This window comes from Pararge aegeria, chromosome 12 (genome assembly GCF_905163445.1).
Source record: "Pararge aegeria chromosome 12, ilParAegt1.1, whole genome shotgun sequence".
NCBI lineage: Eukaryota > Metazoa > Arthropoda > Insecta > Lepidoptera > Nymphalidae > Pararge > Pararge aegeria.
In genome coordinates this window covers 16,950,772-16,978,509 of record NC_053191.1, presented here as the reverse complement: position 1 = coordinate 16,978,509, position 27,738 = coordinate 16,950,772, and the positions used below count along the sequence as shown (strand labels likewise).

The window sequence follows — 27,738 nt, the reverse complement described above, 5'->3', positions numbered from 1 at the left end:
AAGTTACTAGGAAAGCAGGAGGTGTTGGGGCAGTAAGTTAATAAATATAAAAAACAGTAGGCGTTTAATTTGTAATTTTTAATTGTATTAAAGTATTTAAATATCGTAAGTTGAATAACTATAAGTCACCGCAGTAATAACGTCACAGCCACCACATGTTAAACAGTGGCGCTTGAATGTGTCACTTTCAGGGGTCTTTCCACATTTATCCGTGTCTGCGTGATCTCACACGCCACGGTTTTGGGCTGCTTTTATGTCGTCCCCGTTTCGTGTCGTCTGCCCTCATTGTGGAGGTTGTTTTTTCTTGCCCTTGCATGGATAAATACGTGACACGATCATATAATTACCATTATTATAATCCTTAATGCTTCACTCTTTGTAATTCTGGTCGGCAGGCTTTAGTAATGTTATAACCACATGCTATTAAATCAATTAAAATATAAATTGCTTTAACGGCTAAGGAAAATAGCGCGAGGATACCTGCATGCCTGAGAGTTCTCTCTAAAGTTCTCAAAGTACTACCCACTAGTAGTAGTGATATACTAGTGGGCCGGTAATTGATAGATAATGAGAAGGATCAGGATGATGATGATCACATACTAGCAATGAAAAAGGGACAGATGATAGTTTATTAACCTCTCAAAGGCATATGAGTGGTAATCGCCAATGCTCCAGAGATCACTAGAAATTAATTGTTGTATTCTTAATCATTCTTCAATCAATAATTTATCGAAAAATTTGGAAAATCGACACGACTCATAATGCTCATTTAATAATCAAATATTGAAAAGAAAAAAAAAAAAAAAAAAAAAAATTAAAATAGCTGTACTAGGAAAGTGATTCATAGGCGCCCCTGGTGGAATAAAATGTACATAATATCTATAGATATAGATATATCACCTTCCATGTTAATTCTTGTTTAAACAGTCTTGCAGTTTTCGTTTTTTATTAATTGCAATTAAACTACACTGAATTAATTAATCATTCGCATTCAGTGACCTACAATCGTCGATTAGATTTTTTTTTTTTTAAATTTAACTCAATGGATTTTTTTACAAGTTGTGTTTTCGGGTTTCACACATGACGGACAGGAATTTTTTTTGACCTATTTTGGTGTTTTTTTCCAATTCAATAGAATTAGGGCAGTAACTCAATTTTTTAAAAGTATGGAATTAATCTCCATTAAATTATCTCGACAATAGTATGCCAAATATCTTGATTCCGTGAACTAACAAGGCTATAATAATAAAAATAGCCGCCGAAATGCGGCGAAAAAAAATTTTCGTTCGTAAAGCACTCTCTGATGCTTCGCATCATGAGTCGTGCAATAAGGTTTTTTTTAATGACAATTCCCTTAAAAGAAAACAAACCAAATAATAGAACTCGGGGTTTTAGTATTAACAGTTCTGTAACAGCGTAATTATCGTTTAAACCTAGGTGTAATACATATATTTTGTATTTCATACTAATTGTAGCGGATAAATGCAGACAGACCCGCAAAGTATTCCTTTTATCTGCATGACGTCAACGCGCAAGCATGCAGTCGTCGAAATTACCCGTCTATCTTAACTCTTTGGTAGTTTAGAAAGTGAACAATATACTAGGATTTGTTCGATTTTGTGTGCGGGTAGGTAACTGATACATCTATACTTCTATACCTTATAGTATTACTAGCTGTTGCCCGCGACTTCGCCTGCGTTTCATTTTGTTTTTAAAGTATTCAGTATCGCCAAGCCTTAAATGATTATAGTAGTATATATATATATATATATATAACATGTGACTGACAATTAATTATAGACAAATAATTTGCAATAAAATAAAATTGCGACTATAATTAAAGATCTAAGCTATCCTATCTCTTAAGTTAGACCAGACTGCTCACGGTGTGCCCATTTAATTCAAAATCGGTTAAGTAGTTTAGGAGTCCATCGCGGACAAACATCGTGACAGGAGATTTATATATATTAAGATAAAGCTGAAGAGTTTGTTTGTTTGAACGCGCTGATTTGGAAAGCGCTCCGGAATTACTGGTTATATGTAATTGGAAAAGTCTTTTTGTGTCCATGTATGACATGAATGTATCCAGTGTCTTGGTGTTTATATTATTATTATAACACAAGCTAACCTTGGGGCTAGATAGCGATGTTTTTACTGTCGCAGTATATTTATTTATTATTATTATTTATTTTTATTTTTACTTTTTTTTTTTTTTTTTGCAGAAAGAAATAAAATAAATCAAAATGATAACGGCGGTCAACGAATTTTTAGATGACCTCCGGTAAGTCAAAATAAACTTTTTTTTATTTTTATAACATTTCGTCGACAGCGCTTGAACCCCATCACCACAGTGACTGGAGGGGTTGAAAGGGTAGTTACGACGGTTTATTTGTTCTGTTATATGTAATTTTTGTGGCGAGTTGATTTTCACGCTATTTTTTATTCATGCCTTTGATCAATCACACACGAAGTCGCGGGGTAACTCTCGGTTTATTTATAGTCACCGATTTTCGGCTACGGTAGCTGTGTCCGTAAGACCACGCCGCTGCAAGTCTAGATCGATCCTTGCCTTTAGCAAAAGATCTCCAAGAAGCAGTTCAACTCCCAAGGGTAAAGGCGATGGCACAATGCACCCGCGGCCCTTGAACTCCGTGCGATATGTACTCTGCGCTAGGGCTGACAAAACTGTGTTATCTAGACTTTTTTTTTTTTTTAAATACATTAAAAGCCCTTGACTGCAATATCTCCTGGTGGAAAGTAATGATGCAGTGGAAAATGATAGTGAAATAACCTGATAGGGAGTATGGCAGTTATATTAAACGCGAACCTCTAATCGGTTTCTACGCGACATTGAACCGGAACGCTAAGTCGCTTAGCGGCACGTCTTTGTCGGTAGGGTGGTTGCTGGGTCTCCACCCAGACCAGAGAAAATTCAGAAATTATTAATTTCTAAATTAGTGCGGGGTGCAGGGCAGCGAACCCGGGAACTCCAATTTAAAACCACAGCGCTCACCGCTGCGTCGAGGGGGTGGCCAAAACACTGACGACCTCCCGGAGGACTGTTAATAATATATTAAGTGATAATATAGTGTAAAAATAAGATTTCTTTTAAAAAAGAAGACGTAGTCGTTTGCTACCGTAGTGATGTAGATACGGTAAGTTTGCAGCACGACTAATTTTGCAAGTTTAAAACCATTAACATTGCTTAGGCCACCGACTACGCCTATTTTAAATATACGTCAGTAATCTTTGTTTCTGTATTCCGAGTAGAACTTAGGAAACTGGCAACCCTATGATATTATATAAATTACATTTCACTGTAACTTAGGTTAACCTAGATACCAACGACTTGGACAGTTCAAGAAAGCCATATATTTATAAATAGCTTTACTTGATTTTGCCCGCGACACCTTCGTTTTTTATAAAAACTAGTCAAAGGTAATGGTGATACACATTTTTAGTAGTAGTAAACATTTTGCATTCAGTAGTAGTAGAGCTTTTGTGACGTAGCGATGCTGTGTTCCGGTCTGAAGGGCGTGGTTATTTATGTTATCTATACTTATAATAAAACTGTAACTAGAAGATTTCTGTACATTTAATATATTTTGAAAATTTTGACCGGGGGATGCTTTATAATCGACACTGAGTCCAAAACGGATTTTTATTTAATTTTTGTCTGCCTGTCTGTCTGTCTGTCCGGGCATCACGTGAAAACTACTGAACGGATTTAAATAAAAATTTGTATAGTCGTAGCTAATATACCGGGTCAACATATAAGATACTTTTTATCCCGATAAACAATAAGTTTTCGCCGAGAAATAGGATGAAATTTTTTATCAATTTTACTTCATAGCTCCGTTAAATTTCGACCAATTTTTATAATTCTTCTTTTATTTTAAAGTGTATACTATCAAGCATATTCTGTCTAATTTTAATGAAGATCTGATAAATATTGTTGGAGATAAAGGACATAACTCTTCACAGATAACAGCAAGTCGCTAGGCATATGGGACAACGATCGAATGCTTGCGTATCATACTACTAAATACTAATATTATAAATGCGAAAGAAATAAAGTAATATAAATATTAAGTTTGATTATATACCTGCAAATTCAGTTTTGAAATATTCAAATTGAACCTATCGCTTAGAAGTTGCGACGGGTATACAATAACACGTCCGTACGTGTTATTGTATACGGCCGTCCGCGAATAACATAGTTCGGAAATAAAACAGGTCCACCTGGTAGGTAGCGCTGCAATTAGTTTCTAGGTTTTTTTCTAGGTGCAGACGAAGTTGCGGGCTCATTCCGGTGATTTAATTGATTCAATTGTACATAAATCTCAAATTGTATGCAACTTGGTTGTCCTATAATGAGTCTATTTACTCTATATTAGTAGTTTAATTATGTTTATTATTGCGATTTCTTCCATTATGTAGTTTTTTTTTTTTTTGTGATATTTAAATAAACTTTATTTTACTTGATAATACGTTATAATAAAACTTACAATGTATTAAATAGTATTTTTCTATTGTTAGTGTAGTTTTTTCTACAAACGTAGAATAAGGCGAAAGATAAAATTAGGAAACGTAAGAAGAATTACGAAAGGTAAGAAGTGTAACTTTTAACGCGTGTACATAAGTACACACAAGTTTTTTAAGCTGGGTATTAAAATCATAGCAATGTATTTCTAAACAACCCTCAAGAATAAAGGATAAAGTTTGTATAGAAAAAATGTATATGCGGATCAATGGCAAAGCGCTTGTAACAAACAAACAAAAAAAATTAAAGAATGCATCTACTACATCGGACATAATATCGGACATTCACAGTAACAGATATACTGAAACCAAAACAAATTAAGTTTCGATCTTGAACTCTATGAAATAGACGATAAGAACGATATTTACTTACACGCACTTTCCCAGGACATAATTATGTTAACAACATTCTCAATTCACACGATCCATCCATCATGTCACGTTTGTGATGACGATAATTAGTATCTATTGACACTGAATATTCCATGCTTGCGTACTCTGTGGTGTTAGAAATAACCTTGTCAGTATGGTGTTTACCATTGCCTCAAGTCTTTCATAACGCTGTATTGGATTTTTTTAAATATTTTTTGTGCGTTGTTTGTTGCTCTTTGTCCTTCTGTGAAATTCAGTGTTGCAATCAATTAGTAGCTTTCTTTTCTACTTTTGGTAGCTTTTTTATATGGCCCGTTTGGAAGAGTTGATTGTAGTGAAACGGACTGCTTTACGATACCTTTTCGCGAGGGAATCCAGGCTTTTAGCTCTCGGCAAAAAGCCCGTGAACAAGAAAATCGCCAATTTCGTTAGAGACCATCAGAATGAAGAGAACGTTTGGGCTACTTTTATGGATACTCTGAACGAAGATTTAACAAGAAATATAAAGGTGTATAGTTTGAAAATCGATAGTGAGGATTGCAGTGATACAAGGAATACGCCAAGAAGGTGCAGACTGGATTCTAATTCTAGGAATTTTCTGGAGCATTACAAAATTATATCTTGGTGAGGAGGATTTTCTGTTGGTAATAGCGTAATGTGAGTTATGACTATAAAGGGCATAGCGGATTTTAGTGTTCTTTAATAGTGCCGGGGTTGCCAAGGATGATATTTGTTATTCAAGGAAATGATAGAATTCCGGTATACACTTAGTTCCACCTACGACAGGTGTTATCGCGGGTGAAAAACCTATTAAGATGATGTCAAGTTTTGCTATGCAAGATCTTTTTTTTTTTTTTTTAACTTATAATGCTTAAATATTTAAAATTACGCTGCTTTTTTATGTACACTGATCTTACATCACACACGCTACAATTCATGCTATAATTAATATTTTTTTTGCATCTTAGAACCCAAATTGTCCAAATTAATATTGTTTTTTTAATCTTTAAAGGGTTGCCATATAATTCCATCATACATGATTTTTAGGTTATTTTAACTGTTTACATAAGCAGCAGAAACCCATTCATTTTTCCCCGTTTTTGCTACGTTTTTGGATTGATGCTCCGCTCGATTGACCTATCGTCGTACCGCTATTTTATATCCTTATTACCTATTTAATTTACTTATCAGGAGGTGTACGGAGATGAAGTTACAGGCAACCGCTAGAACGATATACCTATTATATATTAAAGCTGATTAGTTGTATGTTTGTATGCGCTTATCTATGGAAATACCAGTCACATTTGTATTTGATTGAGTGTTAAGATATCCTTTTTATTGAAGACGGTTATAGGCTTTCGTATTTATATATCCCGGGTATGATCTCATGGCAGATTTAGATGTCATTGTTATTTTTCTGGTTCCACCTCTAGACATAGAACTGCTCTCTCATACGCGAGAGGACTGATGTTATAAGCAGGAGTTAGAAATTTTATCCCCCTGATATAATTCCCCTGACAAGGGATAAAATTAACGCGTCTGCCAAAGACGAGAAGGAGGAGTTTGCCCCCGTCTATGATTTGGAAATTGTTTACTAATTGTCCTCACGTTCGTCAATATCTGGAGGGATATAATAATAAATAATCATTTATTTGCCAGGTAGTTTTGTTTGTACAAAACGGATATTACAATATTTCTTAAATATACCATAACACAACTAAATTAATGGTGTGCAGCAAATCGCATATTAAATGGAAACGTATTATAATTAAAAGAATTGGTAAATCACAAATTAAATAACAATGATTGTGTCAGAGAAATATGAATTAAAACAATTATAAATCGTAATAACATTTAATGAGCTTACTCTTAAACATTTTTTAAGTCAGATTTTCAAATTCTGTAGGCAACTTGTCACAAACTTTGACAGACATTGCCATACGCACTTTTCATAAATTTACTTGTACAACGTTTTGACAAAACTAGCTTATTGGGATATCGAACTAATTTTTTTATGTTATTCACCATTTCGCTAGAAGTATGGATGACGCTATACAGTTGATAAGGTTTTGGGAGAAGACACAATTTTGTCCTTTCCCTTTTTATAAATGTCACCTGCCCTTACCTTACCTTGCTGTAGGCTGCGTAAATTATTTACATTTAGAAATAATTCGGTTGTACTCATCCGTGATTGTGTCGGGTATACACCGACTTAGCTACGTGTTCGTATAGCCGAAACATTTGTTTAATATTTGGTGAGTGCTGTGAATATAATTAGGAGGTCCCAGTTTCGATTACCAGCAGGCCCAGTTAGGTTATTTATAATTTCTGAGTTTTCTCTGGTCCGGTCGGGACTGGTGGGCTTTAGCTATGCCTACTAACCGACAAAGACGTGCCGTTAAGCGATTTAGTGTTACGGTGCGATGTCGCGTGGAAACCGATTGGAAATATGACTACCATACTCCCCCTAACAGGTTAGCCCGCTAGCATCTTAGACTGCATCATTTTAAGTGGAATAAAAAAAAAAGTTGAGAGGAGTTACAAAAAAAGTAGCCTAAAATAAGTTAAGTGATAAATGGATGTTGCGCCACGGCGTAATCTTATCAATATCGGCTCGTGATGCGGGTTCAGTGTTGATTGTGAGCTCGGCGTGTGTAGTGTTATACCTCTCGATACAAAAGGGTAAGTGTGTTGCGTATTGTTTTGGCGACCTCCCCGGCGCAGTGGTTTTTAAGTGGGAGGTCCCGGGTTCAGTCCCCGGAGGGGGCAATTTGGAAATTTATTAGCGTCGTTATAACTTCAACCGATTGACGTCCAATGGTAGACAAATTCCACGGTCCTGGGCCGCTTGTATCCAGCGGCACCCAGTGACTCGTTTGATGTCGTCTGTCCACCTCGATGGAAATTGATAAGTTCTGGATTCTCTCTGGTCTGTATTAAGCCCCAGTACAAGATTTGCTAGCTTGCAATCGCTGGAGTAAAATTGATCTTATTTGGAATGTATTAAAGCTTTTTTTTTTTTTATTTCACTACATGATAGCCCGTGTATCTCACCTGGTGGTAAGTGATGATGCAGTCTAAGATGGTAGCGGGCCCAATACCCATACCCCCTAATCGGTTTCCACACGACATCGCACTGGAACACTAAATCGCATAGCGGCACGTCTTTGTCGGTAGGATGGTAACTAGCCACGGCCGAAGCCTCCCACCAGAGCAGACCAGAGAAAATTCAGAAATAAGAAACGAATACGGGACCTCCTACTTAAATGCACAGCGCTTCCCACTGCGTTCTGCGCTCTCTGGCGCAATGGTGGTCGTCAAAAAAATTATATATTTGCGACTTTAAAACAATAGTCATAACATCCATTTTACTTTGACGGTACAGAGCTTGATATACGAAAACGACTCCGATTTTTAGCGACCTAATATTCTATTCAGGCTACTGGTCTGGTTGGAGGTTTCGACCGTGGCTACCTAACAAAGAGTAGCCGTATAGCAATAGCCGCGTAGAATCTGATTAGGAGTATTTGTTAAATGACGGCCGATTGGCGCAGTTGGCTGCGACCCAGCTTTCTGAGTCCAAGGCTTTGGTTTCGATTCCCACAACTGGAAAATGATTGATTTATGAACATGAATGTTTTTCAGTGTCTGGGTATTTATCTTTATATTCTTTACGTATATTATTTATAAAAATATTAATTCTGTCGTGTTAGTACTCATAACACAAGCTACGCTTACTTTAGGGCTAGATGGCGATGTGTGTATTGTCGTAGTATATTTATATACATAATTAAAAAAAAAAACTATAAAGTTTACAGTTCAACCCATCCAGAGATGGTCTGCGTCATCAACTGGCCCTAATTAACGTTTGTATCGCTGAAAAAAGTCACCGTAGTCAATGTTCGTCTTCCCGTACGAAGACGGTCCCGTTTTCGGTGCGAGGTTCCCACTCCCAACGCCTTGGTACCCCGCCAACTAGTCTGTAATCTGTATAATCACTTACTTACCATCTGGTCCAATTTCGCGTTTGTATCGGTACTAAATCGCTGCAAAAGTCACCAGGCAAGAGTGAAAAGTAGAATTTTCTAGGCAATCGCGCTCCAACTTTGACCTCACGCTTGGTTTCTTTTATAAAATAACATCATTCATTGAGAATGGTTTTTCAAATTTCTAATTCATACCACATCTATGTCATTCGTCAGTTTAGAATTAAACGAGCCTATTAATATAATCTCAGTAGGAATATGTTACTTATCTAAAATATTCGATGGACTGTTATCTTACGATTACGTTTTACAACACATTAGACGTGTTATTTATTGTCTAACGCCTAATGTTTTGTCATTTCTACTCATAAGTATAAATTACTTCGCTTGACCAGTAAAGAAGTCTACTTTTGTCACATATTATTAAATCTCTTTAGAAAACTTTTTGGTGAACTCCGGGTCTGAAGCACTGCGGTTTAAAATGGGGGGGTCCTGAATTTTCTCTGATCTGGTGTGATTCAGCGTTCCGGTATGATGTCGCGTAGAAACAGATTAGGTGTTTAAAACTGCCATACTTCTAACAGTTCAGCCCGTTACCATCTTAGACTGCAGGTGAGATTGCAGTCAAAAGCTAACTTGTGGAATAAAAGAAAGAGGACGTCCGACCACGGAATGCCCTGGCTACAAGAATAGATTTTCTGATCTTCTAAAGTCATCAAGTCATCAATTCTGTTTGTAGTGACTCTACCAACGGTTCGGAAGGTAGATTCCACTGAGAAGAGCCGGTAAGAAACTCAGCAGATTGCTCTTTTCTGATTTAGAATTTCTGTCTTGTGAGAGAGTGGAGTGGTTAGCTTCCAAGCAGCCTTGTCGTTAAGGAACTCATCAATCGTGTAGTAACCACGATTGATTAAATGTGTTTTATTATAATGTTTAAACTTAGGTAAAGGTAGATCTCTACGCTATCATGTTTGTTATAAAGCATATACCTATCCCCACAAAGGTACTTCGTTCTGTACTTTTCTTGAACGATATGCAAATATCACTAATTTACGTCCATTTCTAGTTAGACGATTGTTTATATCGACTCTTTGTTTATAATTACTAATGTTTTGTGTAATAAAGATTATATTATTATAAATATATTGTGATGCTACTGTTAGTATACATATTTCTTTGGCACTTTTTTCGCGTAGCGATTCGCATGGTCCAACTTTATATATCGAACGCACAGCTCTTTTCTGTAGTATCAATATAGTTTTCATATCTCCTATATTTTGCTTATAAATGCCATGTTTTCAAATGAAAAGCCCAATTATTATGTTGGCTAACACTTTATGTACCGTGGGTCGAGCCCACATGCCGGATCGTAACTTAAATTCGTTTGGTTTTTACTTTTCTGTCTTTGTCAGGGCTGGTATTCGAGATTTATATCCCCCATACCAGCTCTGTCATTGAAAGTTAGCTCTGTCCAATCCCGTGTATGTGATCACAACCGTCGACTTCTCTGACGCATTGGACCTGGTGGGAGGTCCGTTTTAAATAACTTATTTTGCTACGAAATATGTAAATAAACTTACAAGTTTAACTAACATGTGATAGGTAATAATCGTATTAATAAGTAGTTATTAACAAAACCAGACAAACCCGCTCAATGTCTTCATTAACTTTTTTCCGGCCCACTACAGGGTACGGGTCTCCTCTTAGAATGAAAATTGTTTAGATTACGCACGAATTGGAGAATGCAGAGGCTTCGTCTTCGAGCAGGTTTCGTCATGATATTATCTTTACCATTACAGCTAGTAATATTTAATGGAAAAAATAAAATAACTCTGTGCCGTGTGGTGACGGCAGATCGGAATACAGTTGTCTCTACCCCTGCTCTTGCCGCAGCTGTAGTAAGAGGCGTATACATAAGCGAAAATAACGGAGATCGTCTTCTACTAGGATCAACACCCAGTCTGCCGAACGTGTTGGCAAACCCGTTGGGAGAGGCCTTTTTACTCCAGCAGTGGACTGTTATAGGCTATTGATGAGAACTCTGAAAATTTGAGGTGCGTGCTGGGAATCGAATATGAAGCAGAAACCCTAACTACTATACTGTTTACTCTTTTTTTCGCCTAGAGTACCCCCTCATTAATAGTGATTAGGCGAAGAAATATTTTTGTGATAACGTCTTGAGTGTACTAGGTAATTTAAGATAAAGCTGTTGACTGCGCAGCCACAAAACTAATGGACATTGCCCGTGAATATTTTAACAATGAGCTGTACAAACAGTGGCGAGTTTACTTAACTAGAATAACGGACTGGACCGTTTTGCATCACATACCGATGGCCAGTGGCGTGAACTCCATACATGTATACACGCGCAGCCTATCCTGCAAAGTTTGCTTGTGACTCCGTGTTACGGAAGGGTGTAGCCTAACTACTACAGAAAATCCTTTAAACAACTTGACTGTTTTCATCTAAAATAATATATATTTTTTTTGTTTTTATTAATGAATTAGTTATGAGAATGGATTACAGTAAAATATATAATATACATTAATAGGTTTTATTTATCATCTTGAAAAATAAATAGTGATTACGTCAACTATGAACAATAACCATTCGAGAATTCCAATCGATTGCTTAAGGAAAAACGTGCAATTAAATGAAAGTTTTTATTCAAATAAATTAATACCTACCTACCTAGTCTACCTTTGTCGACTACCGGCAGATCGTAGGTTCGATTCCTAGATCGGATAATAAACTAATCTCTCAAAATATGATCGGATAAATCATCATTCTTTGTCGGCCCATGTCCGCCAGTTACGAATGCACGTTTGTTAAGTTGTTGGTTTAAATCAGACCTGAAATCATTCTTTGAGTTCACGATATTTAGTATTTCCACTATCACGTCACAAATGATTCTATTCTTTTCCAGCGGCGGCAGAATGGTAGACTCCCCGATCACGACGGTGGAACAGGGTCAACTTCAGGGGAAACTCGTTCACTCACCCAGCGGGAAAGCCTTCTACAGCTTCCAGGGCATTCCGTACGCGAAACCACCTATCGGCTCATTGAGGTTTAGAGTAAGTTCATTTTTCATGATTTCTTAACATCGCCATCGTCTCCATCGATGGACATTCACGTCTGTACATAAATGGCTTTATAGATAAACGTAGCATAACGGTGGAACATTTATGCTATACACTCTGAATGATGCCGAAGATTTTTTCTTTTTTTTTTATAATAATAATTGACTACCAAGAGGACGGCCCACCTCATGATAAGTTGAAAAACTAACGCCTATAACTAAGCAACATTTTGAAAAGAACACGTCCTGCAACGTGCCGTCCTGTGCCCATCGACCTAAGGCATAGGTGTTAACAGTGGCGTGCATAGAGGGTATGCAGATTATATAAAACTAGCTGTTGCCCGAAACTTCGTCTGCGTTTGATTTTATTTTTTTATGCGGCATTCATAAAAAAATAAATATTAAATGAGGGGTTTGTTGCTGTCCGCTGAGGAGTTCTGTCCTCTATTCTCCAACCACATTCATCAGATCTTCACAAAGTTTGGGCAAAAATAAACACATAGTATAACCTCTATAGTACAAAAGTAATTATTTAAATCGGTTATAATTTGTCGGAGTTATGGTGTAAAATCGTCAAACACTTTCATCCCCTCTCCCAAAGGAACCGAGCTTAATGTCGGGATAAAAAGTAACCTATATTACTTCTAACACTTTCAAGAATATGTGTTCAAAGTTTCACAAGGATCGGTTAAGTAGTTTTTGATTTAAAGCGTAACAAACAAACTTACATTGACACTTATAATCATTAAAATCAGGGATAATAAAATCTCCAGTACGATATATAAAATACTTAAGAATAGGCATTGTAAGAGTAAAAAGCCTACCTTTAAATTTTTATAACTCGTACTGGATTAATATAACTCATTTTATATCATCTGCATACCCTGTGCATACCCTCTATGCACACCACTGGGTGTTAAGCCTGCAATTGCACCCGGCAACCACGTCCTTCAGACCGGAACACAACATTGCAACAATTCTGCTAAGACGCAGAAAAAACATGGTGGTAGTGAATCCAAACACTGCATAACTATTCCGACGCTAGGCATAGCATTGAATAAGCATATAGGCGAAGCATTAAAACTGATCTGCACCGTTACGTTGTTGAAATACCATTAACACGTACAAAGCGTTTTGCTTCTTCTTTTCTGATCCGCACCGCAAAGGCCTGGAATGCCCTCCCATCGTCCGTCTTCCCCGATACCTATAATCTGGGTACCTTCAAATCAAGAGTGAATAGGCATCTTCTAGGCAAGTGCGCTTTATCACTTACCATCAGGTGTGAATGCAGTCAAGCACTTGTCCATATATATTAAAATATATATATATTAATAAAGACCATCATGTCATTTGTGGCTATTTTCTCACACGCTACGGCTTTGAGCTAAGGCCCTAAGGGTCATTTAATATCGTCTAGTCTAGTTTAATGTCCACCCAGTCCAAAGTCTGCTCTCATGAGCCATCTCCTGGGAATGCTTTGGTCTTAAGTAGGAGTGAAACGTGCTTAAGAAAGATATGGGTCGTATGGTGAATAACATTATTAGTTGCAACGTGCAGATTTGTCTGGCTATCCACGATTTACAGCAAATTGAGATTGGTGTTAATTGTAGAATAAGTAAATCAAAATAAATCTCTTTCCAAAACATTCCAATTCCGGATCAAACATACAATTTGAAGCCAAAGCACACCAAAAACTATCATAAGCAACAGATAGTTCGTAAAAACCCTGGCATAAGTCATAAGCCTTTAATGGTGTTTCTATGTATTTTTAGTATGAAAATTGCACAATAAAGATATTATATAAGAGCAACCGTAGCTGAGATGCTCTTATCTGTTATCGCAAGATGTTATCACTCGGTTCAGATTAACTGCTATCTCTCTTTTCACACACTCATGTGTTAAGAGTTGTTTTTTTTAACTGCTCCATCATATTATTTATCTATCTTTGATGAATAATTTTAAGATAAACTTTAGGTATCTATGTAGAATTCCGTTGCATTAAGATCATGACTTTCGTTTTCGTGAACCTTGTACAGTAATTCTGTTTAAATTTCATGTTCCTCATGTTTTATTACCTACCACTTTAACTTAAGTTAACATAAACTTAAACTTAACCCATCTTTTTTTAATTCCAGGCTCCCCAACCCCCAGAGCCATGGGAAGGCTTACGCGATGCGACCACAGAAGGTAACAGTTCAGCACAAATTGATTTCTTTTCCAAGAACCAATACGTCGGCGACGAAAACTGTCTGTTCCTCAATGTTTACACCCCAAGTCTCGACGGGGAATTCCTTCCAGTCATGGTCTACGTCCACGGAGGGGGTTTCCGCTTTGGTTCAGGAAGTTCCTATTTTTACGGTGGAGATTATTTAGTCGAGAAAGACGTAGTCATAGTCACTATTAACTACAGATGTGGAGCGTTAGGTTTCCTAAGTCTCAATACCCCTGAAGTCCCAGGAAATGCCGGTATGAAGGACGTGGTCCAAGCTCTTCGATGGGTCAAACAGAATATCAAAAGTTTCGGCGGTAACTCAGGAAATTTGACCATTTTTGGGGAGAGCGCCGGCGGTGTTGCTGTCTCATTTTTAACAGCTAGTCCTATGTCTAAAGATTTGATTAGTAAAGCGATTATGCAATCAGGAACAGGATTAAATAGTTGGGGAATGCAACATAATCCAGTGGAGAACGCAAAGGTTTTAGCTAGCGAATTGGGATGCGAATCTACGGACTTAAACGAAATACTGGAGTATTTGTCTACCACTCCAGTAAAAGACATCGTTGAGGCGACAGAAAAAATGAAGCCTTTGGAAGCTTTTTACGAATCCGGCAAAAGTTTCTTTACACCGGTAGTTGAGAAGGAATTCGCCGGTGTCGAAGCTTTCTTACCCGAAGCCTTGATAAGCGTGTTGACATCCGGTCGAGTGGCTGACATACCTGTTATGATCGGCTCGAACACCCTCGAATTTACTTTTGATAAAAGCGATGATTTGCAAACATGCATTCCGTATGAGTTACACATTGAGAGAGGCACACCAGAATCTTTGGCAATAGCCGATGAAATTAAAAACTTGTACTTTAAAAGTGATCCTACCGTTGATAAATATAAGTTATTGTCTGATTTTCTAATAAACATTGGGACACACAGATACGTACAGTACTTACTGAATGTGACGAATAAACCAATATACTACTACAAATTTGGCTATGTGGGAGAGTTAAATCTTTCTAAGGACATCATGAAGAGTGTGTCCTTGAATTACGCGGGGCACTTGGATGAACTGGGATATCTGTTCAAAGCCGAACCTATAAAGGATGTTGAGCCGACTCCTCAGGATGTTAAGACTAGGGAGAGGATGCTGAGACTGTGGACAAACTTCGCTAAGACTGGGTGAGTTTTTTTATTCATATTAAAACTTGAAAGTTCGGGAAGGGTAGTTGGAATAAAAAATGAATTTGTCGAAGTAAAGAAATCCTGCAACATTACAAGTAAACTGCTGTATCAGATTTGGGGGGACGGCCCAATTTTTGATGCCATTTTATCTAAAGAGTACTTAACACATACCTAGACTGGGCTGGTCAAACCTAACCTTACCGGAAATTTACTCCGGTACGATAGCCTAGTCTAAATACACATTTTTAATTCTTTGTCTGGCTTTTTGTTTACCTTGGAATGGCTATACCAAATTTGGAGGGACTTCTACAGGTAAGTTTCTAAGGAGTAGACTAGGCTACTACTATTTACCCACTAAACCCATCCCATCGTTAAGGGGACGAAGCACTTGTTTCTAATTGTTTTCCTTTGACCCATCCGCTTTATTACTCATCAATCAAAAATGACGAAGTGACTTCCTGTTTTCGTTACGAGTTGATTTATTTTTAATTAACCGCTTTTGCGTGCGTTTGTACACTTAAACAAACTGATAAGAGAGGAAAATGAAATAAATATTTAATCTGGGTTTGCCTGTAGATTCATTATTAATTGTCATGTCAATTACCTTATTAGCTCGATCGAATAATGTATGTCTGGACAGTGTCAGCTAAAAGTAACGCGTATGTCAAATTAGCATAATATAAATTGACATTAGGTAGAGATAAAACAAAATTCTTCTCATTGTGAGAGGAGATTCCGTGATCTGTAGTAAGCCTGTAATGGGTTGATGTGATGATGAAAGATAAAATCTCTGGTTTATAATCATTAAAACAGTTAGAAATAGTTACCCCATGGTGCTCAAAGGCAGAGATTTAAACAATGCTATAGTTTAGTTATCTTTTATTTACAGAAACCCAACGCCCGACGAGAACCACTACCTAACCGTAACCTGGTTGCCGGCAACCAAAGATAAACTAAATTATTTGAACATTAGCAATGAACTGTCCATGGACGACAGCCCTGACAAGGAAAAAATGGAATTCTGGGATAACTTATACAGCAAATACTTCAAAATATGGGATCATCAGATAACTAATGATGATGTTTCACCAAAAAGTGAACCAGTTCCGTCGATAGTCGAACCAATTTCGCAGATAAATGAACCAGTCATCGTAGCTACGTCACCGGTTATTGTTGAAGAGACAATCATCACAACTGTCACAACAGTTGTCAACGAAAAGGGTGAAGAGAACACCAGCACTCAAGTTATAGTTGATGTACAAGACAGTGCTGGGCAGCACTATCAAGAATCGTTCAACGATTTGAAAGGAAACCTCGAACAAAACTTCGATCTTGTTCAGGATAACTTAGCTCAAATACCCGATAACCTAGTGCAGGTTAACGATAACTTGTCACAGATTAATGATCATTCAGCGCAGGTTCAGGAAAACATAAAGAATGAAACAGTATTTGTGGTCGACAACCCAGTAAAACCCGATGTTATCATCACAGGGCATACCGTCATCGAAGACCATCCGGGTAAGTTAGTGAATATCGTCAAGTTGCAGGAGAAGTTCTCGAATAACCAAAATGGCGGTGAGGAACATAAATTTAACGGTAATTTCGACAAGAAACCGCGGCCCTCTAACGAAATTAAGATGGCGCAGAATACCAACATAAACCCTAAGGATGTAATAAGGGCAAATGATCCTCCTGAGGATGACTTACCCAAGAATATCGGTGTTAATAAATTTGTGAACTTCTTCGAGTCCTTGGGCGGGAAAAAGTAATTTTATTATACAGATTTATGCGTATGATCACACTAGCTCACAACGTAGCGAAAGTTGCAAGTTCTTTGCTCAACATCAAACATTTCTTAATCTGTAAGGTAATCTTCCGAGAGTCAAGACAACGCTACGAGACGCGACGGTCGCTGCAATATTTATCTATGTTAATGTAACCGTCTCTCAATTGCTCATTGTAAACTACTGCAGCTTATAAAACTTCTGGGTAGAATTTCTGGGGAAGTAAAACGTACATACTGCATTAAAATCGGTCCATTCATCTAAAAGCTACGGACAGACAAATTTGTGTTGAAGAAACAAAACTACTAGCGAAAGTTTCATCCAGTCTAAAGAATTGCGATTAACGCTTTTACTGCATCCACTCATCATAATGTCAATCGTGATTATCACGTGCCAATTATCGCAATAATTGTTGCTATTTGCAAAATCGATGGTACTCTCGTTCAAATTGCATATTTTAGCAAATAGTGAAATAGTGTCAGCAAATAAGATGGATAGCATTGCAATCACATTGTCGCTGCTATTCGAGACGATAATTGAACCTAAGGTTTGCTACTGGACTAAAATTAAAAACAAAAAAAAACGTTAGTGTGACCTTTCGCTATATTTGTAACTTGTCATGCATTTTTATTTATATAATTTAAAAATATCTGTTAAATATTTTTTCTAGAGTTGTCACGTTTGTAAGCTGATTTCACATCTATCTATTACTCGCATAAAGCTCTGTGCATAACGAGAATGTCTTCAGCATATTTAAGTACTTAAATAGTGCGATCTTACTTTGCCAGCTTGAAGTTAGCTCTCGGAGATGTTCGTGCATGTACCAAGTATAATGGCAGGCACCATTGAATTTTTAAAAACTAAAGGTATCTCTGTAACGACTCGTGACTTATTTCAGTCTTACCAAGTTTAACCACGCGCTTACTGTATCTAAAGAACTACAGGGGCTGTTTTGACAGATATGAGATCAGCTTAAATACTTGCATTTTTAATAAATACGATAATAGAAATAACATAAAAACGTGAAGCAATTTGGCTTTTAAAAAAGCATTACATTGTTTTTCATTCATATTTTATTTTCTCTTGATCTTTATTGAGACATGAAATATTAAATATGATTTATGATTTCTTTAACACGTTGGCTGCTGAAAACACAACGTTTGTGTTTGAAAACTACGTAACGCGTGTGCGGCTCGAACACGCTAGGCGTGTTAAAATAAATGTACCTACAAGGATGCGGCCGAACACGCTGGGCGTGTTTTTCCGGCGTTCTGCGAGTGCGGCAAACACAAACGCTGTGTTGTTTAAATATACTGTTAGAGCGGCCTTTACGCAACAAGTGTGTTATACGTTACCGCAAGTACGTTTTATTAAATATTAGTTAAACGTTAACGCAATTACGTTTTATTATATATTAGACAGTATACCTACTTAAAATTCGTTGTTTTGTGAGTTATCTAATCATTATACATGAGTGTTTTTCTTAATAATTCCCATGCCATCGAGAGAATCGACCATCACACGTATAACTAACAAGTTCATATAAAAAACATGTTTTCGACCAAATATTTGCAACAATAGTATAATACCATCGATCACTAAATAATACCCACCTAGATAATTGCATTGTTTTAAAATATTTTATAGGGACGCGAAATAGATATTGATATCGATATAGGATCGTCGTCCTATATTTTAGCATACTCTACAATGTTTTTCTGCAATAAAGGTATCCGCAACATAAGTTTGACGTCTATTTGTATATTTTTTAATATTTGTACGCCTGAGTTCGCCTGCACTATTTTCATTGGTATCGGTATCGCCAATAATTTATTTTATAAATATCGGTTTGCATTCCATTATACCGACAGAATTACAAAACGATGCATCCGCATCCTTATTTTTTCTTATCGTCTTAAATAAACGTTATCGGTGCGGCCAGCGGTACCAATAAACTACTCAGGAATGAGTTACTATTGTTTCGAATTTAAAAGTAAATTTAACAATGGTTCTGTATATTTACTGGAAGGATTATTATATTTAAAATGCATATTATTTTAAAATTTGCTTCTTTGTCGGCAATCTGCATTCGTATGTAAGTAGGTATTTAATACTGTTTTTTTACTTATTTATTTATCATGATTCGTAAATGACATTCACAAGTTACACACAGGTTGACGTTGCCGCGATTTTGAATATAGTAAAATAGTGTACCTACCAGATGTAAAGCCACTATATTTAAAGCTCTTTAGAAAATGATTATTTTTGAAAAAAAGAAAATCTGTGTTGACTACATTAAAGTTTTATTCTATTTTATCCAACAAAAAAAAACAAATTGCTATTCAAATGCGACAAGTGTTGGGTTTTCATGTTGTTCAATAAATAAATGAGAAAATACGAGTGATGTAATAACACACCTGTTGCGTAAAGGCCGCATAGCTGTCGCGATAAGTTTAAACACGCCAGGCGTGTGGGGCCGCATGCTCGTAGCGCCTGTTTCGAATACGCTTCACCAGTGCTGAAAACACGCCTAGCGTGTAATCCTGCCGCACTCGTGTACCGTATTTGTTAATGTTAGGCAGCAGTCAACGTGTTAAGTTTATAGTTAAAGACAATCTAAAGAAAGTACTAAGTTTAAACGACTTTAGATATTGATTGTTTACTGAAAAGAAATGAATACATACCATGTGTTTAAAAAAAAACACGTTTTACATTCGTCAAATATTTGTAGACTGATATAGTTTGATTAACATTAAAATAGATTATTTGCAGAACATTCCTTATAATATTTCCTGAATTTGTAACGATTGCATTTACATGTCTCGATATTGACTGACACAACGAAGGTTTTGATAGTTTATTTTGATAGAAAATTTCAATGTTGCCAACAATCAAATGATACATTCCTCGCAAATTTGGTAGAAACTTATTATTTTGAGATATTGATTTTATTTGTGTGATGACAAGTGCCTTTATAATGTTTAATTGTATTTTTTGCTTAATTTTATTATTAAACTGTAACATTTTTTTATAGTAAGGAATATATATAAAGTAGTCACTATTGATAAGAACTATACAAACTACAAAATATTTGAATACGGGAATTTAAAAAAAACACGTAAGTAAATTGTGAATATTTCAACATTTTGAATTCTAATGAATAATAATGATGTTTGCATAAATTTAATTCTTAAAAGAATAAGTTACGTATCTATGTTGATTATTATCGTTTATTCCAAATTAATATCGACGACGCCTGTTGCATTAGCGTACATGTTGTGGCGCCTCTACTAAGTCATAATATAATATATTTATATTTTTATTATTTAAACGAAATTCCGTTGTTATTCCGTGGGATCAGTATATTATTTAAGTTTTTTCTATAGAAAAATTAAGGTTATATGTATTAATTAAATAATTGATAGTTTTTAAGCTAAATTAAATTTGGCATTATATTATTATTAACTGGTACTTAATTTGATATATTTGTTGTATAAGTGCGTTTCAGAAGTTGAGAATGGACGTAGGCATTTAAACAGTTATAAAAAGAACCAGTTAATAACGTTATAATATTACATTCTTATTGTTATAACTTTACCAGTTAAATAATATCCATTTAATCGAGTTATCAAGACATGCCATTGCAATTTTATATTATTTATCCTTCATATTCCCTTTTGATTGCGTTTATATACAAAAAAAAAAAAATTTTCAAAAAATATAATTTTATTTAGAAAGATGTAAATTGTCAAATTAATGTAGATATTCAGTGCCAATAATGATTCTAGTTATAATTTCCATTTCATGATTGCGTATGATAGAGATGCGTATTTTTATAAATAATAATGAATAAATCAAATGAAATATTATTAGTTCGTTTTATTTGGTCATCAAGGTTACAGGTAGATAGATACCTTCGTATTTTCGAATAGAAAGATAAAACAAGAGGTAGAAATATATCCTTTTTTACATGATTATTTTGTATATTACATATGCATTCGCAGGTTGACTTAAATATACAAGTAATTGTAATTATAAAAATATACCACCAAAATATTTGTATACGTCCACGCCAATGACAGCAGCACGATTAAGGACTACGTCAACGATAAAAATGCTTGGGTGTAAATTATTGCTCTAACCAGGTTGCTTTTTTAAGCTGATAGTGTGGACTAACTATGTTTGTGACTAGATAAAGGTGACTAATTCTATAATTCGATATTGTTTATGATCAAAAGTTTAAATACCAAATTCGTTTACCCCGCTGCTGATCGGGTTCTGGTGTGCTGGTTTAGATAACCAACACTAGATATATATATATATACAAATATGTTGGTGGTATACTAAGTACTTTAAAAATACTTGAACTATATTTTGCACTACTACTTTATGTATTATGCTATTATAGTATCTCTAAAATACATCAAATATAAATATGAAAGCATAAACATATTTGGAATATTATAAAAAATTTGTTAAAGCAATAATATGATAATAGTTAGTATGTACCTAACTCACTCTATATAGCTTTAGGTGGATCGACGATAACGAACGCCGAAGGACGTTAGTCGCAAACGTCACAAGAGCGTTACTAGCAATTCCTACAAAACACATATTTGTACAATAGTGGAATCCTTTGGTTGAGATGATTAACTAAAGTTAAAGGTATGTGTAATAATGTATCTTAAATTAAAAATTAAGTATCTATGTGTGATAAGTACTTTAGTCAATATGCTTCAGGAGAAATTATGTGATTTACTAAAACCATATTAAATATCTAAAAATATAAAACTTAACCTTTGGCGACATCAGTGTCCATCATCATCATCATCATCATCATCAGCCATTGTGCGTCCACTGCTGAACATAGGCCTCTTTCAAGCAGCGCCAACTTTTCCTATTTTCGGCTTTCCTCATCCAGTCGATGCCTGCCACTTTTCGGAGGTCGTCGCTCCATCTAGTAGGGGGGCGTCCGACACTCCGTTTACCGACACGCGGTCTCCACTCGAGAACCTTTCGACTCCAACGTCCATCGGTCCTCCGACAAACGTGACCAGCCCACTGCCACTTTAGTACGCTAACACGAAAGGCTATGTCAGTTACTTTAGTTCTTTGGCGAATCACTTCGTTACGGATCTTATCCCTCAAAGAAATACCAAGCATAGCTCTTTCCATAGCACGCTGAGCGACTTGAAGTTTGTGAATTAGCCTCGCTGTCAGTGTCCACGTTTCGGCACCGTAAGTCATGACCGGCAGGACGCACTGATCGAAAACTTTTGTCTTCAGGCATTGCGGTATGGGTGACGAGAAGACTCGGCGGAGTTTGCCGAACGCTCCCCAGCCCAGCTGTATTCTTCTATCGATCTCCTTCTCGAAACTGTTTCTATCCAACTGAACGATTTGTCCAAGATATGTATATTCTTTAACAGTTTCGAGAATAGACCCATCGACAGTGACTTGCCCCGGAACGATCAGATTATTAAGCATAATCTTGGTCTTGTCCAAGTTCATCCGGAGGCCGACATTTTGCGAGGCAGCATGAAGGCCATCGATCATTTGTTGAAGCTCCTGCAGCGAACCCGCGATGATAACGATATCATCTGCAAATCGAAGATGTGAAATAAGCTCACCATTTATATTTATGCCATGTCCTTTCCAATCTAGCGTTTTGAAGACATCTTCCAAAGCATTTGAAAATAGCTTTGGAGACAGGATATCTCCTTGTCATCAGTGTCCACTTCTGCCAATTGCGTTTAAATAAAAAACTAAGTTGACTCAACAAGTCCAATAGCAACTACTTACTACTTTTAGGCCTGTCATTTTAGTTTAGAGATTTGTGTTCTACAGAATATGTACTATTGTTTAATTCTTAACTCTTATTATACCATACTCTATGGTTTCACTTCACACATTCATTATCTACCGACTACCAATGTAACTTACTATAGACAGTATTTAATAAATATATGGGACAACTATAACCAATTAATTTTCTACCATAAACCCTTTTATTATTGCCTATCGCAACACTATATGCAATAATGTGCATTTTAGAAACATGGTTTTAACAACTCTGGCCACGTTTGCAAGCTGTTAGTGAAAAGTTTGCGTGAGTCAAAACCCTCTCACGCGGAAATTAACAGTCCGATATAATGTCGCGTCCAGCCATATATAGCCACTCGAGACGCGTACCGATGACACAGGTGTGGAACTTAAGAAAACGCTACAAGCTTTTAAAAACGGTGTAAGATTAAAGTTTAGCTCTTTCCCGAATCAAATCAAACCAGAAATCAATTCTTTCAAAATTAGGATAAGGTTCCACTTTCATTCCAGTGTGGTCTATGTTAAGACATATTTTTTTTTCTTTTGTATAGGGTAACCATCGCAAATGTTCATTTATCCAAGATGGTTTCCTGGAACAAAAAAAACCACTGTAAACAAGATACATTATTATTTAGACAACAATTTATTCTAGGAAATTAAAAAAGATGATTTTTTATGTAACCCTATCTGTCTGTGTTAAAAAATTAAACTTTTTTTTTTTGCTTTTTCGGAAGGACACTTGCCGATAACCACCTAAGGGGTTGCTACGGCGTCACCGGGGGAGTGGGGCGAGCGCGAAAGCTCGCCATGAGAAGAGCCCCAGGGCTCGACGACATCGGGGGGAGTAAAAAATTAAACTGAATCTATTTTATACAAGGGGTGCTCCTACTACGAATAAGATTCAATTTTAGACAAACTGCTCACATTTAAGTAGCAGGAAATGCAAGGGAAGCTTGAAATTCTTCTATTATGTTACCAAGCGACCCATGGCCTGCATATTATTAAACACCAAATGTAAAAAAACTTACCCATTTTTTGCAAAATTGCACCATGCTTCTATTAAAATATTTACAGTCATGAAATCTTTTTCTGTAGCTACTTTTGCTTTATTATCTCTGTAGAATAAGTACTGTATTAAGTCACCATGTGCTGCTCCATTAAGATTCATTTCTTGGACAGTCCTAGTATTCATATTACCATTGAACCCAAACCTACACAAATATACATTATCACATAATGTTGACATCAGTTCAACAAATAATAATATGTCCCTTGCGAAAAAGTGATCACTGAATAGATTCAAATATTCCATTTTAGTGTTGTGATCAACGTTTCTACCTTTAAAATAATAGTCGCGAATAATTTTCGCAATTTTCAGAGCTTTAGGAGTATTGTGTTTGACTGATAAAAACCGTGGGATGAAATATTGAAAGTCCTGTTCGTAATATATATTGCCCTCGCCGTCTTTACGTAAAAAGGGAGCTCCTTCGTAAGAATGTATGGTGGCTAGAATTGGTAGTTTTTGGAATCGATTTTCGCGTATGGCAACACTTGGATGTTCATGAAAAAATGGTTCTACTTTTTCAAATTTTTTTTCTACAACTGGTAATAAAAACGCATTTACAACTGACGGCGGTCGATTCATCTCTGCTGATGTATAGGCGTAAACTAAATCTTCAATAGACGTATTAAGAAACAGATCATAGAGTTTTCTTTTGTCTCTCTCTTCATGTCCTAAGTAACTTGCAATTCTACTAGCTCTGTCTATTGGGTCTTCATCTACTATGTACAAGTCGGAAATAGAATTTCCTGACTGACAAATTATTTTGTCACACAATCCCACTGCCATTTTGGTTGACAAATAAGATGCAGCTATAGCAGCTCCCGCACTTTCTCCAAATGCTGTTATATTACAATCATCGCCATTAAATTGTTTAATGTTATTTTTAACCCATTTTAATGCCATCACAGTGTCCTTTAAACCAGTATTTCCTGGTACTTCAGGAGTGTCAAGGCATAAAAATCCTAGAATATTTAATCTATAATTAATTGTCACAACAATAACATTGTGTTTAAGAAAGTAATCTGGGCGGTAGTAATCACCATAGCCTACAACCAATCTTCCACCGTGAATGAAAAATATAACTGGTAGATTTTCAATTTTTTCCGCTGGCAAACTTGGAGTGTAAACATTGAGGTATAGACAATCTTCAGAGCCCTCTACAATGCCTTTTCCGAAAGGGTTAAGCTGTGCACATTTGTTACCAGGTTTGCTTGCATCATGAACACCTGTCCAGCTTTCTGGTTCTAGGGGAGCCTGAAATATTATAGCTAACTTTAACCATGATAATGTCAAAGAAAGAAACTAGTTGCATACAATGTAACAACTAAAACCAAACAAGAAAGCTAAAGACAGACTTATTTACCAAAATTAAGCAATATGTCCTTAAAATAAATCTACTGAGTGCAACATGAAGTGAATAATGAGTCTTTTTTTCTTTTCTAGTTCGTTTGTTTCACAGAAATAGGAAATATGCAATTTTCTGTACAATTTTTGTTAGTTTGGCCATTACAAAATGTTTTAATGTTGTTGTTCAAACAAGTTGCCAATGAATTTTACTTGAAACATAACTCAAAGCAGGTTTTACAAAACTTACCTGTATGACTAAGAGATAATTTTTATTAAGGTAAACATAGTAAGATACATATTATATCAAACAGTATATTTCTAAAGAGACATAGAGAGAACTCACAATCTATACTTGAATTGAATAATGATCATCATGTAATTATTTAGCTTTCTTTATAAGAATAGTGTTAGAGACTATTTTTTAATGTCTAATGTCTATACCATAAATCTAAGTTGTCCAATAGGAGGTTTTGCATATGGTATGCCCTCAAAGCTATAATATTTTGTTCCATCATATGCAAAACACAGTTTACCCCCAAGTGTGCCCTGTGTTACTTTTACTTGTAGAGACATCTGAAAAAGGCATTCAAATTATAACACACTAATTATTATGCATAACATACTATGGATGTTGGCACACAGGATGTTGTGGCTCATTACAATGATGAATCAAAAATATTTATTTATTAAGAGCACTAACAACATAAATATTACACATTTTTAAATATAACACACAACAATAACATGCATATCTATGCATTGTCAATTACAAGTGCAAAGTATTATGTAAAAATTGTTAGAATTTTTAAAAATAATTCACAAATTACAAGATGATAGGTATAATATTAAAGTTAAAGAGATGTCTTTTAAAAAGTTCAAAGTTTATATTAAACATAAGCTTATAGAAAAGTCCTATTATAGTATAAAGGACTATGTAATCGATAAAAAAGCTTGGGTGTAAATTATTGCTTTAACCATGTGGCTCTTCTAATAATTTCAAATGACATTGTGAGATGGTGATAACAAAAAAAAAACACCCGGCTAAGTTTGTTGTAGGCTTCTTCTTAAACCAGGACGCGTTTGGAACCCTCGTAGCTTTAGTTTTAAGTTAACGAATGTGGTTATCACCATCATCTCACTACCGTGTAATTCTTATGTACACATCAAAAGTGCCACCTATAGGCCTACTTGAATAAAGATATTTTTGACTTTGTTAAATCATTCAGAACCATACTTCTGAAGAAAGCTCAAACCTAATAAATAGTTAGGTATTTAATGAAGTATTGAGAGTTTTAAGTTGAAAATGAATAGCTAACAGATTGACTGTTACTACAACTTAAAATATTTGAAGGTGGAAGTTTGTATACAATATATTTATATATTAGATATTATATATATATATATATATTAAAGGTGTAAAACAACTGACTCTTTTTGGTAAATGCATTAACAAGATTTTAAAACATGCCCAATTTAGTAACAACGCAAGTTAAAATTTAGTAGTTCACAAAAGAGGTAAAATAGATTATTGTTAATAAACCAAATAACTATAATATAAAATAGAGTATCAGGGAAGCAAATTGGAAAAAAAAATAATCTTTTCTGAAAAGATATGATTTTCTACACAAGTCAGTTACTTAGAGAGATAAAATCAGTTTTACCAATTGATAAATATCAATAAATAGGAAGATATGTGATAAATAATGGAGTCGTTGGTGATAATTAATGATACATACCATATAACGAGACAAAATTTATTATTTACTTAAATATTTTAGTGAGCACTTGTTACATGTTAAAGATGTGATGAACATCAATATTATAATTTATTTATTTCTACATGGAATCAAAACATTTAAACTCTTTTTGAAAGAGTTGCTTTCAACTTCAAATGAAAATAACGTGAAGTGTGAACACTCGACGAAAACCTGTGACGTAAACAAGACCATTCAATTAAATTCTTGTTTATGGCTTTTAAACAAGAGCAAGACCATAGACCAGTAAATAAACAAAGCAATGAATTTGACATTGATAATTGATACAGGTAATATACTAATAAATAAGACCGACCTCAGATTCATACGGAGCACGCAAAGGTAATAAACAACTGCCTCGTTAGTCTAGTGTTCAAGTTAGCAGGTTCAAGTACGAATTATGAGTTCAGGTTTAAATGCCGGGTCCCGGGAATAATTAATTAAGATAATTTTCAGCACTAGCCTGGAGCAAGGAAATTAGCGGATTCAACTCTCATGCCTTGAAGAGATCGCGTCAGTCACAATAATTACTATCACACATATGTCGTTACTCGTTTTAGCCCACTAACCCGCACTAGAACATGGTGGGTCAAATCT

At 35.7% G+C, this 27,738-nt stretch overlaps 2 protein-coding genes across 4 annotated transcripts in view; one reads left to right on the top strand and one right to left on the bottom strand.

Moving 5' to 3' along the window:
• LOC120628340 (esterase E4-like) overlaps positions 1-18,181 on the top strand; it is a 38,228-nt gene extending 20,047 nt beyond the window's left edge. The window contains exons 2-5 of one of the 2 annotated variants that reach the window (XM_039896663.1): positions 2,223-2,281; positions 11,827-11,974; positions 14,115-15,367; positions 16,260-18,181. In XM_039896663.1, the coding sequence (XP_039752597.1) occupies positions 2,244-2,281; positions 11,827-11,974; positions 14,115-15,367; positions 16,260-17,139 (2,319 nt within the window). In that variant the 5' untranslated portion in view covers positions 2,223-2,243 and the 3' untranslated portion in view covers positions 17,140-18,181. Of the gene's footprint in view, positions 1-2,222; positions 2,282-7,560; positions 7,597-11,826; positions 11,975-14,114; positions 15,368-16,259 lie in introns of those variants that run through there. The other variant, XM_039896664.1, reaches the window with a different exon arrangement.
• A 4,905-nt stretch (positions 18,182-23,086) lies between these two features.
• LOC120628342 (esterase FE4-like) lies at positions 23,087-27,309 on the bottom strand. 2 transcript variants are annotated; one of them, XM_039896666.1, is made up of 5 exons: positions 27,124-27,309; positions 25,829-25,960; positions 25,081-25,294; positions 24,006-25,002; positions 23,087-23,567 (listed from the first exon to the last, which is right to left on the bottom strand). In XM_039896666.1, the coding sequence occupies exons 1-5, from the start codon at positions 27,124-27,126 to the stop codon at positions 23,405-23,407; spliced, it is 1,509 nt and encodes a 502-aa protein (XP_039752600.1). In that variant the 5' UTR covers positions 27,127-27,309; the 3' UTR covers positions 23,087-23,404. The 2 variants fall into 2 exon arrangements, with proteins under 2 accessions (XP_039752600.1, XP_039752599.1); XM_039896665.1 differs by having other exon boundaries at positions 24,006-25,294.
• Positions 27,310-27,738: the final 429 nt, after the last annotated feature.